The following is a 16,780-nucleotide window of genomic DNA, read 5'->3' on the forward strand; positions in this document are numbered from 1 at the left end:
TCAAGGGCAACTTTATGGTCTTTAAAATACACCCAGCTGTGCAGTTTTGCAGAAGACCATAAGGCTATAGTTGTGTTGTGCAGAAGGCCTCCTCCTGCAACAGGAGCTCAGTCACCATGCTGTTGATGATGCAGGAGTTGGAATAAAACATGGATCTTCCTCTTACAGCTGTAAAATACAAATGGCTCCATCCCTATTGCTGGCAAACCAGGCTCTGAACCCACCCAAACAAGCAGAGCTGTCCTATAAGGAGGGACCATATTCTACAGTCATCAAATTCCTGGTTAGTTCCTCTTGCAAACTAAGCCCCGGCACCCCAAGGTACCTGACCACCATCTTGACGGGGTACACGCCGATGCCCAAGCGCCGGTTCTCAGGGATAACATAGGAAATCCTGCCACTGCTGTTGCTGATTTCGGTGTCAAAGTAAACCCACTCTCCTGATGGCGGCTGGGTCATGATGTGAATGTCCACCTGGGAAGGCAGCAAGGCTGGGTCAGCAACAGCATCAAAGACACAGACGAGTAGAGCAGGACAAGCATGGGGACCTTCAGCCAAGCCCCTTTGGTCAGCAGCAGGGCTGGATCCTGCTTCCACCCTCTGCACTTCACAGATCTGAGCTGAGAAGCACCAAAACATCAGTTTTGGTTTCATTCCATCAGGCTGGAATGAAACCCAGCCTCGGTGGTGAAGATCCCCATGATGGAACACTGTTCCTGGTAGGAGGCACCACACAAGTCTCAGCGGGGGAACCTGGCCAAGATGCAAAGGTAACAAACCCCATCAGGACCAAAGGAGGAAGGACCAGCACCACTTCAGTCCCTGTCCCCGACATGGTGCACAATCCCATACCAAACACAGTACCTTTTCTCCTGTGAGTGTGACCATATCTAATGGCCCATACATAAACCTTCCAGTTAAGGTCTGGGGCCCATCTTCATTGGCAATGGTGTCATTTATCCTGTGGTTGGCTGTGACGTTCTGCACGAGTCAAGAGGGAAAGAGGAACACAAACCAACAAAGAAAAAGGTCTGCAGTGATGGACAGCCTCACAGGGAAAGGCCAAATACAGCCAGACAAATTAGAGTGCCTTTCTCCCTCTATCACACTCACGGCTCTCAGCTTTAGAGAGGAATCTGACCTGTGGCAGAGGGGTTGCTCCTTGCCCTCCACTGATGGGGTGGATTTGAGAGTACATGGCTGAAGAGCCCATTTCAATGGCAGTTTGTACATGCAATTCTCATACTGACTATTAGCTCTTACACTTTGGGTTTAAGAGGCAATACAAACATCTGCCAGGGAAATGTGCTGACATTGTTTCAGCTCGAGCAGAGAATTGTCCTTTTGCAGGAATTAGAGACTTTTACTGGGAGCAAAGGGCATTTACTGAGTAAAGAACTTGCATCACTGGTCTTGTGGAAAGACATTCCATCTCTTTCTCTGTCCCAGACAATGCTTCCTGTATTTTACAGACTCAAGGCCAAGAGGAGACCTTGCTGGTAAAGATCTTTCAGGTCACTCCTTCACAGCTACAGGTAGGATATAATCACTAATCTATACCAGCAGTACATGATCCTCTGGTCCCTGCTGTGGACAGACACAGTCGTGCCCACACTCACCACCCTCAGTGCTTTCTTGCAGCTCAGATCAACCCCCCTCTCCACCACAGCTCTCCCCTCCTGCCATGGAGCAACCCCAAAACCACCCTTACCCGGAGCTTCACGTGCGTCCTCTTGCGAAGCCACTTCTCACGGGGCTTGGAGGGGGTGAAGACGGACACCTCCTTCCCGTCCAGCTCCAGGACACTCGAGTTCTCGTGCCTCATCACCTGCAGGAGGACGGGTTCCACTGAGACATCAGCCACTCGCGCAGTGACCCCCTCTCCTCCTGCCCACACTGTCCTGCATGCCCCAGGCCAGCACTGATACGAGTAGTGCCTGGGTTTGCCTGCTGGGTGTTTGGCTTGTCAGCTTGCAGGGTTTACAGGCAAGCAAGGACAAGGGGTTTCTTCTGAACTAGCAAAGCCTATGGCCAGCACTGACTTAACCCCAGCTGGGATGCAGGTGATTTAGATTGTCAGGAGGTACAAAACTGACTCAAACACAGCAGGATGAGTTCTGCTTTTAGATATCTGCCCTTCCTCCAGGCTTTCTTTAGTCCCTTCCCCTCGGTCTGCAAGGGACTGGTCTCCTTTGAACACGAGTCTTCTGCCATTCTTGTAACAGACCAAGCACCAGCTGCTCTGCCCGGCCTCATGCTGACAGATGCTGTTCTTTCAGCTCATTTCTTATTTCTATTTAAACACATTTTGGACTGCTCTTGCCCAGAGATGACTTTCAAAGGCAATTAGAAACAAGTCGTTAATAGGGGAAGAAGTACTGTGGTGCTCTGGAAGGACAGCAAGAAGACAGGGGACGAGAAAGACCCTGGTCTCAAGGCAGAGATAAGTTAGCAGTCAGGCACTGGAGAATGGGAGTGGGCCAGATTAGTTACACAGCCACCAGCAAGCTTTGAATGGATGGAGAGGTACCTCAAGCCCCAAGATATGAAGCTACAGACCCAGGTTTGGGCTGAATCCTGAGTAATTGGCTATTTCTTGAGTGGAGCACTCTCTGTATGAGACTGTTGTGACTCTTCCCACTCATGCACAATTTAGGCTGAGTTTGATGTGGGTTTGGGGTTTCACACCAAGGTCTGTGCAAGCAGATACTATTGGGAAGAAAGGGTCTCCCTGGATTATCACCACTGCTCAGCTGCCACCAGCACTGACATCTCTGTTGTTTATGGTTCCCACACTATTTGGAAGGCAGCACTGAGACCAAGTTTGCCAACAGAATCATAAATAATTGAGCGCTGCAGTCGAGGAGGCTGGAAATGAGCAGGGACGGCTCAACAGCTGAGCTAACACAAAGCAAACCCAAGCGCCGAAGTGGGCAGCACAATCCACAGGGTTGCTTTTAGTTTTGTCTTTTCCATTTCCATACTCAAAGTACTCTTCCCTGGAGGGGTTCATACTTTGTAAGGAAAATAACTCCTCATTCCCAAGGAACTGAAGGAAAAATATTCCTTTTAGGAAAACCTCACTTTAAACAGTAAATTCAAATCTCAGGCCAAACGTGTCTGAGGTGTCAGACTCCAGACACCAGCAATCCCCATTTACCTATAGCCTCAGGAGAACTGCTTTGTACTGGACGAATGAGGGCTAAATCGCAATGCAGTGACGATGGTCTGAGTTTCTAGAGACCACAATGAGTTATAAGGCAAAAATGGAGACCCAAACTCTGCTGCTCAACTCATGTCAAATTCCTGCAAAAGTTCTCTTTAGGTTTTATTGTATTTGGTGCTAATTTTATTTCTACATTGAGAAGTTTCCTTTAAGTTTCAGACATGAAATCCAAATGTGCACACACAGAGAAGAGCTCACTTCAAGAAACAAGTGATGCCACTGTGATGTGATAGGAAACAGCCCTGGGCCCACTCCATGGCTGAGCCCATCTGAAACCTGCTCTGAAGATAAAACCCAGGCCCAAACTATTCAGATGTAACAGCACATGTGCATGAGGTTTGCACGTGTGCAGCTCCATTAACAACACAGATGAGGAACAAAAAGAAGGGGAAGAAAATGGATCTGCAGTTGCAAAGGGGTTTTGTTCATTTCTAAGCATCAACGAGAGTTATGAAAGCTGCAGTGGGAAAACCAGAGCCTAAAATATTGTTCAGCCCAATGGAGATCAGGGAGGGAGGAAAACTGTACCTGTCTCAGTAGGAAGGAGACAACGTCTGTGGACTCCCAGTAGCTCGCATGGAAGAGATGCGGCAAAGCGACTGTCGGGAAAGCCGTCAGAGCATCAGGACAGTAGAGAGCGTAGTCAATCCTCTTGGTTCCCCACCACTTGGCAGCAACTAGAAGCGAAAAAGCCTTGTTCAGACAAAGGGGGTTCACATGTGTGCGTGGTCTCCGTCACAAATGGTATTGCAAGGCTCTGGCTCCTCACTCCAGGTACGCCGGGAGGTTTCTCCCTGGCTGGTTGGCACTGCTAAGAGGGAACAACAAACCCAGGGCTCAGTGTTTGCTCAAACCAAGGGAGGAACATAGAGGGGCACCAGCACTTGAGCTCTCCTTTATTTAAACAAACAGGAAGGCACTGGAGGGCAGGTATTAATTAGCTGTTAGTCCAGACCATGGGGAAAGGGTCAAAGGCTCATGTGCAATGGGAATCCACATGGCAAAATGTAAGGCAGAAACGCATCTCCCTGGAGCTGTGGGAGGAAGGATGTGTGTGCTCTGCCCACCACAAGACATGGCCAGGCTATCTCCAGCCCCGCTTTCCAACCCCTTTAGCTTTCACCAAGGAATAGCATCCAGATATTGGTCACACTAAAGAGGATCCGAACAGTGGGAGCCCATGTGAGATGCTAAAAGGCACCAAAAGGCAGGATATATGGCACATTCTGCCAGGATTAGCAGTCCCCAGCAAGTCCTTGTTACCATCCTGGGTTACCACACTGCAGGCAGCTGAGACATCCAGCCCAGCCTCTGCAGTGGCCAACAAGAAAAGGATCTGGGAGAGCCGGGACTTTATTCACTGGGATCTTGGAGGTGGAAGGTTATAGACAAGACAGAAGAGTTCCTCCTTCAGGGAGTCAATGACTTGCACAAAAGTGTCCAACAGCCGCTGTTCACCCATGGGACACCACCACACTTCAACTCTGCCCATGCACACATCCTATCCGACCTCCTAGCAATGAGCATGGCTCAGCCCAAAGCCTCACATCCCAAAGATAGGGCTGCTTTCCCAGCAGTGAGGAGTCCTCAGCCCCTGCGTGCTCTGGCCTGAAAAAGCAGGCATGGAAAGAGAAGATGGATCAGAGCAAGAGAGTAAAGGAGGAGCTGTGTTTGCATGCAGGTTGCAAGATGAGGCTTTCTCAAGCTTCTTTTTTCACTGTGACAATGTTCCTTCGTATGGACTTCCAGGAAAGCTGCCAGGTATAGGGTATGATCCAACAAACCCCTCTCGTTAAGGGCAATGAGCTGGTGATGAGCACAGATGCTGAACTGAAAAAATGGTCCCATCAGCTCTTTCCAGAGACCTGTACAAAGCTCCCACCATAGGAACACGCAGAGGGTTATGGCATCAGCACATCCCCATGGCCCGGCCCAGCCCAGGCCACCCTCATCCTAACAGCTCTTGCATTTCCCAAGAGCCATGGGAAGGAGTAGGAAGGCATTGATGGATCAACATGGCTTTTCCAGAGCATAGGCACCAGAGCCATTTTTGACTCCTTGTCTTTCAAAGTGGCAGCTCCTGGTCATGTCCCAACCTTTCATTTCTCATCCAAGTCCCCAGCTTAGGTAATTTCAGATTCTTCATAGGAAGCAAAGAGGATTTACTCTTCCATGCTCAAAAGACAGTGGTGGAGGCGGAAGCGCCACAGCTCTGCCCAGAAGAAATCCTGCTCTTGCCAAGCTGTTAGCTGTGTTATGCTGGATCTTCAGAGCAAAGTGACAGAAACACTTGTTAATCAGAAAATTGCAATCAGAAATTGCAAGTGCCTCAGTGAAAGCACACAGATTTGGTGTGGAGTTCTGTGACTACTGAATGAGAGAGGAGGTCCACCAGAGCGGATGCCTCCAGAATACCTGTCTTGATGTCCAGGTCGGGTATCCGAAGAATGCAGTCTGCAGCCTGGCTCCATGGCCCTTTGAGCCTTCTTCCCTTCGAAGGGATTTCGTGTTTATGCTGCCTATGTTTCTTGGATGAGATTTGAGTAGGGGATTTGTGAGGCAGGGCAAGTTGGGACAGAAGGCTAAACCCTCTGCAATGATTAAGGTGGTGTTTGGTTTCTATAAAGAGTAAAATGAAAAGAAGTAGAAATCACACTTATTATTACAGCACACACATGATGCAGGCAACACATCTTTCATCCTGCAGAGATTCATAGTGGAAGGGAACTGCACTGAGAGGGAGCCATGGTTCTGTGGTGTCCCTCTGGACTTCCTCTAGCTCTCCCTGTGGGATAGCAGGGACCACATCCAACCCTCAATGCCATGGCTTCACATTACCACCGCACTAATAAGGTTGAGCACAAGAGCTGCAAAGCCAGAGCCCGGGCTCAGAGGACATGTCAGCACTCAGGAGGTGAAGGAAGGGGCTGTGACAGCCTCGGGGCACGCTGCACATGGGGTCAAGGCTGGACTCTTCCTCTCTGATCTCAGAAACAGGTTTTGACGGCTGTGAAGTGCATGAAGGAATAAATTACACAACCAGGAGCTAAATAATTGATGAGAGCATGGGGAAAGCAGAGGACACGAGCATCATGTGGGCCTGATCCTGCCATCACCTGCCAGAGGAAGGACCCCTCCATTGCATCACGCAGGCCTTTAGGTATCGCCCTGGTGTAAACACTTCCTAAGGAACAACCACCCCCCCACCCCATTTCTCATCCTGAAAGGTCTCTGTAGGTGTGAAACAGCACAAAACAAACACCTCTTCCCCAGGAGCCTTCTTCCCCAAGCAGATTAGTATTCAGCAAGCACTTGGTAAGATGTCTTACCAGGACACATGTAAGAACGCACACAGGGAGCACAGCGTCAGCTCTTGGATGTGCTTTGGAAGAGAAAAACCTCATGTGTCAGGGCACAGGGAGTTTATTCCTGCTGCCAAGTGTGGCCTCAAACAGGGCAAGAAGTTACAGCAGCCCCTGATCAGCTCCCACACGAACTAACACTTGTCTCAGGGAGTGTCATTAACCTCAGCAATTATGAAGTTAAGTCATTCATAGCCCTGTAGTCTGATGTGCCAGGAATGGAGTATCTCTGAATTTCTGCCGCATCCTGGAACAAGAGTTTGGGCTGAAGTTTGGGGTTTATTTAATTTGTTTGGTTTTCAGCAGTTATCAGAGGTCCCTGACGACACAGACTGTTCATCTTGCACCTCAGCTGGAATGAAGAAGGGGCTGAACTGTTAACAAAGGCTGTTGTTCTCCACTGTATCAGCTGGGAAGTTATACAGGTCTTGGGAAAAGTAACAATAAAACCCCCTCCTTTTATTCCTCATTTGGCTCTGGGATATGGGACATGACTGGCTGACTCTGAGCCTCGCTGCTGGCTACCAAAGAGCTGAATTTCTACTGCAGAGAAATAATCTAAACCTGTTCTTGCCTTTCTTACTCATCCCAGTTTCTATGAGCCACATTTAATGATCTACACCAAGCCACATGCCAGCCCCTGCATTATCAATCTGGCAGTGCTGATCCCTACCAGTTCTGCACGACTTACCAGTGGCAGCACGGAAACATCCCTTTGGATTAACCCTCATCAAGCACAGCAGCCAAATGGTGCTCAGAGTTATCAATCATTACATCTCTTTGAACAACATCACCAGCACAGTCCAACATGCATAACACAGCAGTGGCCCCTGTATTATAATCGAATACATCATCTCTTCCTCCAGGAGATACGATAACACATGGCACTGACTATGGCAAATCCAGGCGAAGGCGGAATAATTCCAACTCTTTGTTAATGATGGAAAGCATAACCCGAACAGACAGACAGACAGACAGAAGCTGTGCGGCTCTGGCGCAGTGCGTGGTGCTGCGGGAGCGATGCGGGAGTCTCGGAGGGGGTGAAACACTTACTGTTGGCTATGTTGGAAGCAGTGTAACTGTCTGCCATTCCTGAGACCTGGCTGGCAATGCTGATCTCACTGGCTCTCCGGAAGCCCCTGAACTGAGGGGCTGAAATGGGGGTGGACAGGGACGTGCTTTCCATGAAGACGGCACCATGAGACTGAACAACATCTGCTACAAAGTTGAAACAGGGAAATCAAAATATTAGACCAACAGACAGAGGCTGGGCAAGATGAACTCGAGGGGAGGAAGAAGGCAAACAAGGCTGGTAAGGTGCAAAAACCCTTTCAGAACTGATTGGAATGAAAAAAAAGCCCCACAGAAAACATTTCATCAGAGCTCTGGTTTGGAAAGAAAGCGAACACCACAGCAGGCAAAGAGACGTGGCTGGAGGAGCAGTCTTTGATTGAGAGAAGCAAAATAAGGAGCTCAAAAAGCAAATCCAAACCCCCAAAGAAAAATCCAGGCAGACGTACTCAAGCAGCAAGAACAAGCGTGTGTCATACATACAGATGTGAATATACACAACTTCATATATTCACACTGAGACAAAATAACCAAGGTAAGGAGAACAACAAGAAACAGCCTTAGAGAGGGGATATTTGTGTTCTTGAAGTGTTTAAACTTAAAGGAACATCTCCAAGATAGAAGCATTAATGCTAAAAAGGAAAAATAAAATCAAGAAAACATTACCATGCCCGGCAGGGACTAAACTTGAACTCATATTTTACTGCTAATGGATACAGCCAATACGCGTTAAACTAAAGTAAGGGCTATTGAAAGAAAGGAGCCTGGTGCTAAGCACTTGCATCTCCAGTCAGTGCTGGTGGATTGGGGAGTGCTCGGTCTCTGTGAAAACAGAGCTTCTTCTGTACAACATGCAAGTCTGGATATATAGATCCCAACCTGAGGTTTACCAAGTGTGGCCTATCCCCTTAGTACATAAATACACAAAGGGAGGATTTGAAGTCGCGCTCGCATAGGCCTTATATATGTACTGGAGGGAAATGGACCTCAAATATTCAGGATTAGCAAACTGAGAGCTGCTGAAAGCCATGTAAAATCTCTGCCTTTCAGTTGTCCCTCTGTAACAGTGGTAAGAGCATTCGCTCCTCCGTAGATGTGGCAAGGCTGAATTGAGTGTCTCTGGGATATCCCGAGATCCTGCACGGCTGAGGGTTTGTAATGCCAATGCCAAGTACTGGACAGCAGGCAGCACCAGCATGACAGTAACATGCAAAAGCAAAGCTAACTATCTTTGATGTTGCCCATCTCTGCTGTACCTGAGGAGCGGCATCTGAACTTTATTCCCAGGGATCAGTCAGGCTGTAGATGCCACATGGAATGCAGGTACATTACTCCCCCACACCATCTTCCACCTATTTCAGCCACTTTAGATATCCCTGGATTTAATCCCAAGTATGCGGCTGACACAGGGCGTTGTTTCGGCAACTGGTTTATTTTAGCATCCATCTTTTTTTGCTTGGGGCTGATTTGCTGCCTCTGATCTCTTGGTTTGCAGCAGCAGCGTGTGCCCACGTAAATACTGCTGCAGCAGAGGGAAAGGGGATGTATGAAGCAGACAATTTGAGGCTAAAGTGTCTGGAAAAGAGTTCTGTTCTCTGCAGGGAAAATCAGGCCACAAGCTGCTCTGTGTAAAAGCTTCATGGACTGCAAGATCTGAGCCTTAGCAGGAGCCTGACTTGACCAAGAGCTGCACACACATTGTGCCTGAAAGGCCATTACCAGGATCACTTTCTCAGCACTTTCTTCCTCTTCTCACCTCGCCTTGAGCTGCTGGCTGTCAAGGCTGCTGCCAGCATCCACAACCCAGCCAGCCCCACCAGGCCAGAACAGCTTTCTTACTGCTGCAAGCACAAGCAAGAGGAGACAATTCAAGCAGAGGCTGTACTCTGAGAACAAGAGCCAAGCCAGGAGCTGCATTCAACCCCTTCAAGATCTCAAGGGTAAAGGGTCTCATTTCCATTGCTGTATGACCTGGGACCACCCTTTCATCTCTTCCTTAGTTATCCCTTCCTCTCCTTTACCTTGCCTGCATAGATGGTGAGATCCTTCTGCACTTTTGTCAAATCAAATGGGTTCCCCAACACAGCTGTAACACAGATGGTGACCATCAGCTTTCCTGAACTTGGTCATATGTAAGAAGAGGTTTTGGCTTTGTCTGTGCTAGAGAGAATTCCAGGTTCAGGTCTTAACACTTGCCAGCAAAGCCTGAACTTCTTCCTCTTCCCTAAACATAAAATATCTATGGCTCGAATGAGGAAGCAGCTGGAAAACACACTAAAGAGTGTTACAGCAATGCTACCCAGGAGAAAAGGCTGGGCCAAATGTGGTGCTGCCTGGGATGATCATGGTTTCAGCTCCATTAGCATGTCTTCACTTAGTTCTGCCTGAATTTTACCTCCTGTTTCGAGATCCCATAAAGTGGAAAGTGAATTAAGGACAAAACAGGCATTTTGGGCTTGCTCTTTTTAGCCAGCCTTGCTTTCCTGGGCCTGACTGGGGGTTTTTGAGTACAATGAGTTTGAAGCAAAACCACCCAGCCACAACAGCCCTTCCAACACTATCATGGCTAATGCCACCAGAGGAGTAATACTCACTCCTATAAAAGCCTAAACTGTTTTAGCATTACTGAACTATTCAGTTTAGTATTGCCCATGTTGGTGGTAGGAGTCTGCTCTGCAGGGGCTGAAGTGTAACCCCACAGCAGCGCTCCCGTGCTCCAGCCCACTGAGGTTATTCTCATGTTTCTCCCTTTCCCCAAGCTACACACCCTCTATTCCTGAAAAAGGCCAGTTTCTAAGAAAACACGAGGGCCAGGAAAAGGCAGGGCAGGAAGTGTGGACAGAAAACCTGGTTTCTGCATTACTGCCCCTTCAGCCAAGCTTCCTCCACCCCAAAGCTGCAGTGACTTCCAGATAAAACCCCAGGACCTGACCTGCAGAAGAACAGAACCCATACAATGTATTTCCTAAGCTCTGTGTATTCTTTGCACCAAACCCCTTGTGCAGCATTGCTCTTGCCATTCTGAAACCAAGGGGCTTTTCTGTGGAGTGCAGTGATCAGGGTGGGATGTCACAGCCGCTGCCACGTCGGCACAAACTGACCCCAGCACTTGCAACTGCTCCTGCTCCTAAAGGGAAATCTTCTGCACAGCAGGGGCGGCATCCCCAGCCCCAATGGGATGACAATCACAGGGATGTTTTTCAGGCAGCACTTTGAGCCCACGGTGAAGTCAGATGGCTGGACCAGGCCAAGCAGTAACAAGACTTTCATCAAGATTGGCTGTTCCTTAATGGCACTAGATAAGGATAGAGGTGCCCCTGGTTTACTGCACTGGCTGAAGTGTACTTCGGACTGTGTCTGTGGGTAGACTTTATCAGAACAAGGAAGCTTCAGGAAGAGGAGATCTGGCTTGAGCAGAGCCCTGAGGACTCTCTCCCAGCGCAGGACCTGCCACTGCTCAACAGCACACACAGGTCAGGCCAGCGCAATGAGCTGAGATTGAACTGCACCTGCAGAAGAGGTGACATAAGAAGAAAAATCACTTCTTTTTTGCCTACCTATGGATCTTTAATACTCATTTCAGTGCTGTGCCTTTTCATTTAGGGACTCATTTGTCCGTACTCTTACTAACTGTTTCCCACTAAGTGAACGACACCAGGCCATCCTCTTAATATACTGCTGACACTGCCTTAAGTCCTTGGGGTATCTGAATGGCAGATTTCAGTATGTGCTATTTGCAGGCTGAGCTGTGGCACCAAAGCAGGAAATACTGAAAGCACCAAAAATGTGCCAAGTTCAGTAAAAACAAGAAAATAACAAAACAGGAAAGGCAGCCAGTTGCTCAGCACAGGCCAAACCCTGCTTCCACTGGAGTCACTGGTCAGCACTGGGCACTGGAAGTTTCCCACAGTTGGGATTCAGCACTAGCTACAGTCAAGCCAAGCACTGCTTGGCCACACTGTGCTCTTGACACACAAGGTAAAAAGCAGAGAAGCTTCTGAAAGCTCCATCCTGACAGCAGGAAAGTGTCAGATGGCAGTTAAATGGCATTTCATCAGTGACCTCCAAAGTGATTCATTAACAGTACCAGATCCTTTCCCTCTGCGTTGTTACAGAACATCACAGCACAGGCAACATGGCAACTGCATACCTAAAGATCATCTCCATCTTCAAAAGACAAAGGGAGAGACTATCCAGAATAGCCAGCAATGTTGCCATCCTGTATGACCACATAACGTACCAGACTGCTCATGAGCAATCAGCTTGTTAAAGACAACAAGGCAGCAGAACCAAGCTCTCAATGCAAAACACTGGAGAAGAGGTGAGAACGGGCAAGGAAGACACACGAGGAAGAAGAAACTAAAATGAAGTCAAATCTCATTGAAATCACAGATGTAGCACCAGCCACAACCAGGATAAATGAGGCCATGCAGCAATTATGGTGGAAAACAAGGCAAAACAAACACACCAAACTTTGCTTTGAAGTCAAGAAATGAATTTTAAAGAGCCAACACGTAGAACCACCCTGGGGTCTGAAAGCCTCAGTCACTGTATTCAGCAGAGCCACAGGGATTTCCAAACACTCAAAATGGACAAAATCTGGTATGATAGAGATGTTAACTAGACTTCTGGCCACGGAGCAGTGTGGCTGACTGCTGGGGAGTCAACCCTTTCCCAAGGGATCCTGCTGTATGTACCACACGAGCAGGGATACCCAAGGACCCTCTGTGCCGAAGCCTCTTTCCAGCAGCACAGCCACCACAGAGGGAAAAAAGCAATTAAATGGCAGAAGCTCCCCCTTGTAGAATGGGGCAGAGGTTTTAACCCCAACTTGTTCTTTACTCCCAGACCCTAGCATGATCCCAAGTGGTTATTTCATGTGGCACAGCCTGAGACACAGCATGAAGATTTCAACTCCAGGAGGCAAACAGTATGATCTCCAAATAACACCCCAAGTACCCAACACCACAGACAATACAAAAGTGGAGATTACACACACTCAGCAAAACCAGCACTCTTATTGGAAACATCTTGCCAATTCAGTACGGGAACGGGGATACTTGTTTCCATGAAGCTGTCCTGGTGCTGGAGAGCACCCAGAGGGCTACTTTCCATGAGGAGGATGGGATTGTTCTGGATTGTCTCAACTAGAAGTAGATGGGGAAAAAAAACAAAACAAAACAAAACCAGAAGGACAAAGAACAACAGACATGTGGCCACAACGTGTTAACGTACAAACAGTTGCAACTGAGCACTTCAACTACGAGTCTTCAATGAAAAGACAACCTTCAAATAGCATGAAAGCAAAAAGACATGGGTGACTTTCCAAATAGACCCACATCAGAGAGATTAACTGGTAGCAGAGGAGAGCACAACGATGGCATTTCAACAACAAAAGAAAAGGGAGTCCTCTTAACCAGCTTCTCCAATGAGTCGAATCCATAAACACCCAGCAGATCCAGAGAGATCTTTTTACTACTAGGGGAAAAAAAGTATGCTGTAAGGGGAGATTTACTTGACTCAGACTTACATCCTACACAGTGCAAAGCACAGGAGTAAGCGGGGATGTGAATTTCATTTTACTCTGCAAGTCGGTTGTAATGAAACAGAGACCCAACATTTAGTACAGATGGGAAAATGAACAGAATATACAATGTCTAAGAGGCTTTCTGAATCGTGGACTGTAAAAAGTAAGCTATCTGCACGAGGAAATATGCACAGACAGTGTTACAGGAGGCTTTGTACATAACTAATTATAACTGAGCACCTGAATTTTACGTGATCATCAAATCATATACCTTCATTATAGCAGCAATTAACTTTCCTGGAGCGCCCTGCAGTAGAGGCTTTGCAAATCGTGGTTAGAACAGTCCTTGTGGGTAATGTGGAAATCAACACTGAAATTTTGGCTCTAATGGAAAGGAAGAGCCTGTAACTTTGGAATAAGCACATGAAGAGGTTTTGTCTTAACACTAGAAGAGAGTTTAGAGTTGCTTTTTTGCCAGTTTTATTCATGAAGCAGAGCAGCATCTCCTCTTAAAGTAACAAGGCTCAAATCTGGAGAGAGTTTTGAAATCACTCTACTCTTCTCATAGTTGAGCTAATTGCTGTTTAATTCCTCTCCACTACGTAGCAAATATCCCTCTACACACAGACAACTCAAAGGTCTGGGGAAGCACAGCAAACTAGTAAGATCCCTGCTGTCGCACAGACTGATAACCAGAACACGGTGTCAACGGGGCTTCTACCTCTGGTTTCAGTGAGAGCAGGGGCTTTGAAATGTACTCCAAAGGAAGAAGGTAAGATGTTTAGGATTATTTTTTGTATTTCTTTATTTTTAAGGAGCCACTTGCTGCTGATACCCAGACTACACCCAAAAAGCAAACTGCTTTTCGAGTTGCTATAGATTCCCTGAGCTGTTGTACAAATGCACTTGTGGGTGGTTCCATTTTTAAGTGGTTTTGCAGCAAGATCTTTGCTAAATTTGACTCGTGAGTGGGGCCTGCAGAAAGTATTTTATTCACTTTCTTGAATGTGGGGTTTAGTTTATGCCCATTTAACAAATCAGACCTCCAGATCCAGCAATCACAAGACAAGCTTTAAAGACGCTGATACATAGGAGAGCACTGCTTTGGATTTTCAATTCTAAAATGGTGCAGAGCATCACCAGAATTATTCCGCTCTAGATATATATTCCTCTTCATTTAGTCCTGCATGATTCAAATACTAAACAAATGGAAAGCTACCAGATCTTTGGGGAAAAAACCAGCCACCAAATCCCCATCTTTCTAGCTGGTGGCTTTGATACTCTGGTTTGCCAGCATGATTTCTTGTATGTTGTAAGTCTAGTTTTATAGTAGTGGCTCTCAGCTATAATGTTGACTTTAACTAGCCATTGACTAACAACCTCTAGCAAGGGAAAAATTACAGTGCAATTATTCTTCCTGCCCCAAAGGCCTGACCCTGCAGGGAAGGAAAGCTTTAGGTGAAGCAGAAAGGTCAAATTTAGCTCTGCACAGTGGTGAGCTTCCCCGAGAGCAACTTGCAATGCGAGCCTGCACTGAAATGGCAACAGACTATGAGAGTCCAGGCACAGGAGTGAGGTGAAGATGGCAGGAAATAGAATTTAGTTTATTAGATCTACTGATGTAATGGGAGCTGAGGCAGGGCATGGTCAGGACACAGTTAACTGTTTCAAATGCAAAAAGGGCATGCACACAGCCACTTCAGACTTTGTTACTGCTGCAATTGGGGTAGAGCAAGCGAAGAGGCCACTGATGGGAGAGGAATCCTAGGTATCTTCCAAGTCAGTGTCTCATGGGTAAGGTGGCATGGGCAAGGCACTGACACCAGCCCACTAATCTGCAGTATCCTGTCCAATGAAAAAGCACAGGTTGCAACCAAGTAAATCATCTCGCTGTTGACTCTGCTGCTTCCAGTCTTCACTGGCCCTCCATTAAAGTCCTAAACTCTACCAAGTTAATCAGGTTTCATTCAGTCCCAATCACAAGCACCAGCTTGGGTGTAAAACTTCACAGAGAGGTCACCACATCATGACTCTCAGCAGCTGATGGCCTTTCTGTGACAAATGAAGGGCATATGGCTCACAGGGCACTGATTTTGCTGGAAGAAAACTACCTTTTCTGGTAACTCAGGTATAAGGCTAACATTATAGGGCCAATTCTCTTTCTTGTCATTCCCAATTGCTTTGATAATTTCATATAAAATGTAGTTATAACCCTTTAGTAAGAATCCAAAGTGACTTACCCAGCACAGCAGAATTGCCATCACCCAGCGGGAACCTCTGGTAACGGGGAATATTAAAGGGGGGCAAAAGGTAGAACTTCTTCTCCAAAAGAGGCTCGAGGCGTGAAGCAGATGGGTCTGCAGGGTGGAACAGGTTATAGACCTGCTGACAAGCTGGTCTGAGCTGGAAGACTGAAAAGATGAAGAAAAACCTTCAAGTATCAGTAGATTATTTGTCAAATATAGCAAATATTTGTCTGTAAAAAGGACAACTATTGGGTTGAAAAAACAGTGCAAAGGATTTATCACCTTCCAGTTTAGTCAACTGAAACAATTTACTACACTATAGACTCAAGAATTGCCCAGTATTTGTGACATTTGGAAGTACACTTTAACTAAACTGTACCATCAGTACTGGCTGGAGCACTTCGTGCTCTGCTTCCTTAAGGTGCAATAAATATCATATATAAAGGTTGGTCTTCACCAGTTTGTCTCATCAAATCCTGCATTTGTAGCAGGAGATGCTTTCCCCATCCATTAAGTGAGCTCAGCAGCTTACATCAGGACTTACTGTCAAGAGCTGGAATGACAGTTTTTCGCAGTGCAAGAACCAGACCCAAGGGAGAACCAAAGAGGAAGAAATCAGTGATCTCAAATTCAAACTTTCCGATATTTCCTCCGTCCAACATAGTAGAGCTACTGGATCGCCGGGATCCCGGGTCATTCCTCAGAACACTAGAATGTAAACTGGGACAAGAACAGGAAAGAAAGTCAACATTTTAGTCAGGCTGTGGTTTCATAATTGAAGGCTGGATTAGTGATTGACAGTGAATATAATCTCCGTCTCTTCAGTGAAGGAACTGTGCCAATCAACCCACCATGCCTCAGTACTGTAGTTTTACTAGCCAGTAAATTGTCCCCCCAATTACCCCATTACCCATTATGCCAGTGCATAATTCAGACTGTAAAATCCAAGCTTCAAGTGGGTTCATTTACACACTCCTATCTCCTCAAAATGTTTGTTCTTTGAGGAGTCAAAATCTCTAATCTTCTAGTCAGAATCTGCCACTAGCATAGCTATTTGCAAGATAAAATAACCAGCAAGCCAAAATAACTAGAGTAGCAGGGGAAAAAAGCAGGTTTACAGTGATTCACTCCATTACACACATTACTGCTATGCCTTCTGGTTGTCAACATTTGAGTTCCTTCCATCACCTTATTCTCAAAGGTTACAGAAAGCTGCGCTTACCCACGTCTCCTTTTGGAAGTAGTTGGACGAATGTTATAGGATTGAAAAGGAAAAAGAAAACAGAAAGGGAAAAAGATGAAAATCTGCAAGAGGGTTTCTAATATCTTTGTGCACCAAGTTTTCACC

The 16,780-nt window shown here is 46.8% G+C and overlaps 1 protein-coding gene across 3 annotated transcripts in view; it reads right to left on the reverse strand.

Moving 5' to 3' along the window:
- The window catches only part of PITPNM2 (phosphatidylinositol transfer protein membrane associated 2), a 64,897-nt gene that overhangs the window by 5,347 nt on the left and 42,770 nt on the right, over nucleotides 1-16,780 (reverse strand). The window contains exons 13-21 of one of the 3 annotated variants that reach the window (XM_080628946.1): nucleotides 15,977-16,152; nucleotides 15,427-15,597; nucleotides 12,657-12,806; nucleotides 7,642-7,806; nucleotides 5,642-5,845; nucleotides 3,755-3,903; nucleotides 1,712-1,828; nucleotides 865-981; nucleotides 326-474 (exon numbers count right to left, since the gene is read on the reverse strand). In XM_080628946.1, the coding sequence (XP_080485072.1) occupies nucleotides 326-474; nucleotides 865-981; nucleotides 1,712-1,828; nucleotides 3,755-3,903; nucleotides 5,642-5,845; nucleotides 7,642-7,806; nucleotides 12,657-12,806; nucleotides 15,427-15,597; nucleotides 15,977-16,152 (1,398 nt within the window). The remainder of the gene's footprint in view (nucleotides 1-325; nucleotides 475-864; nucleotides 982-1,711; nucleotides 1,829-3,754; nucleotides 3,904-5,641; nucleotides 5,846-7,641; nucleotides 7,807-12,656; nucleotides 12,807-15,426; nucleotides 15,598-15,976; nucleotides 16,153-16,780) is intronic. The other 2 variants (XM_080628944.1, XM_080628945.1) reach the window with 2 other exon arrangements.

This window comes from Psittacula echo, assembly GCF_963264785.1.
Source record: "Psittacula echo genome assembly, chromosome: 13".
In the NCBI taxonomy this organism is placed as follows: Eukaryota; Metazoa; Chordata; class Aves; order Psittaciformes; family Psittacidae; genus Psittacula; species Psittacula echo.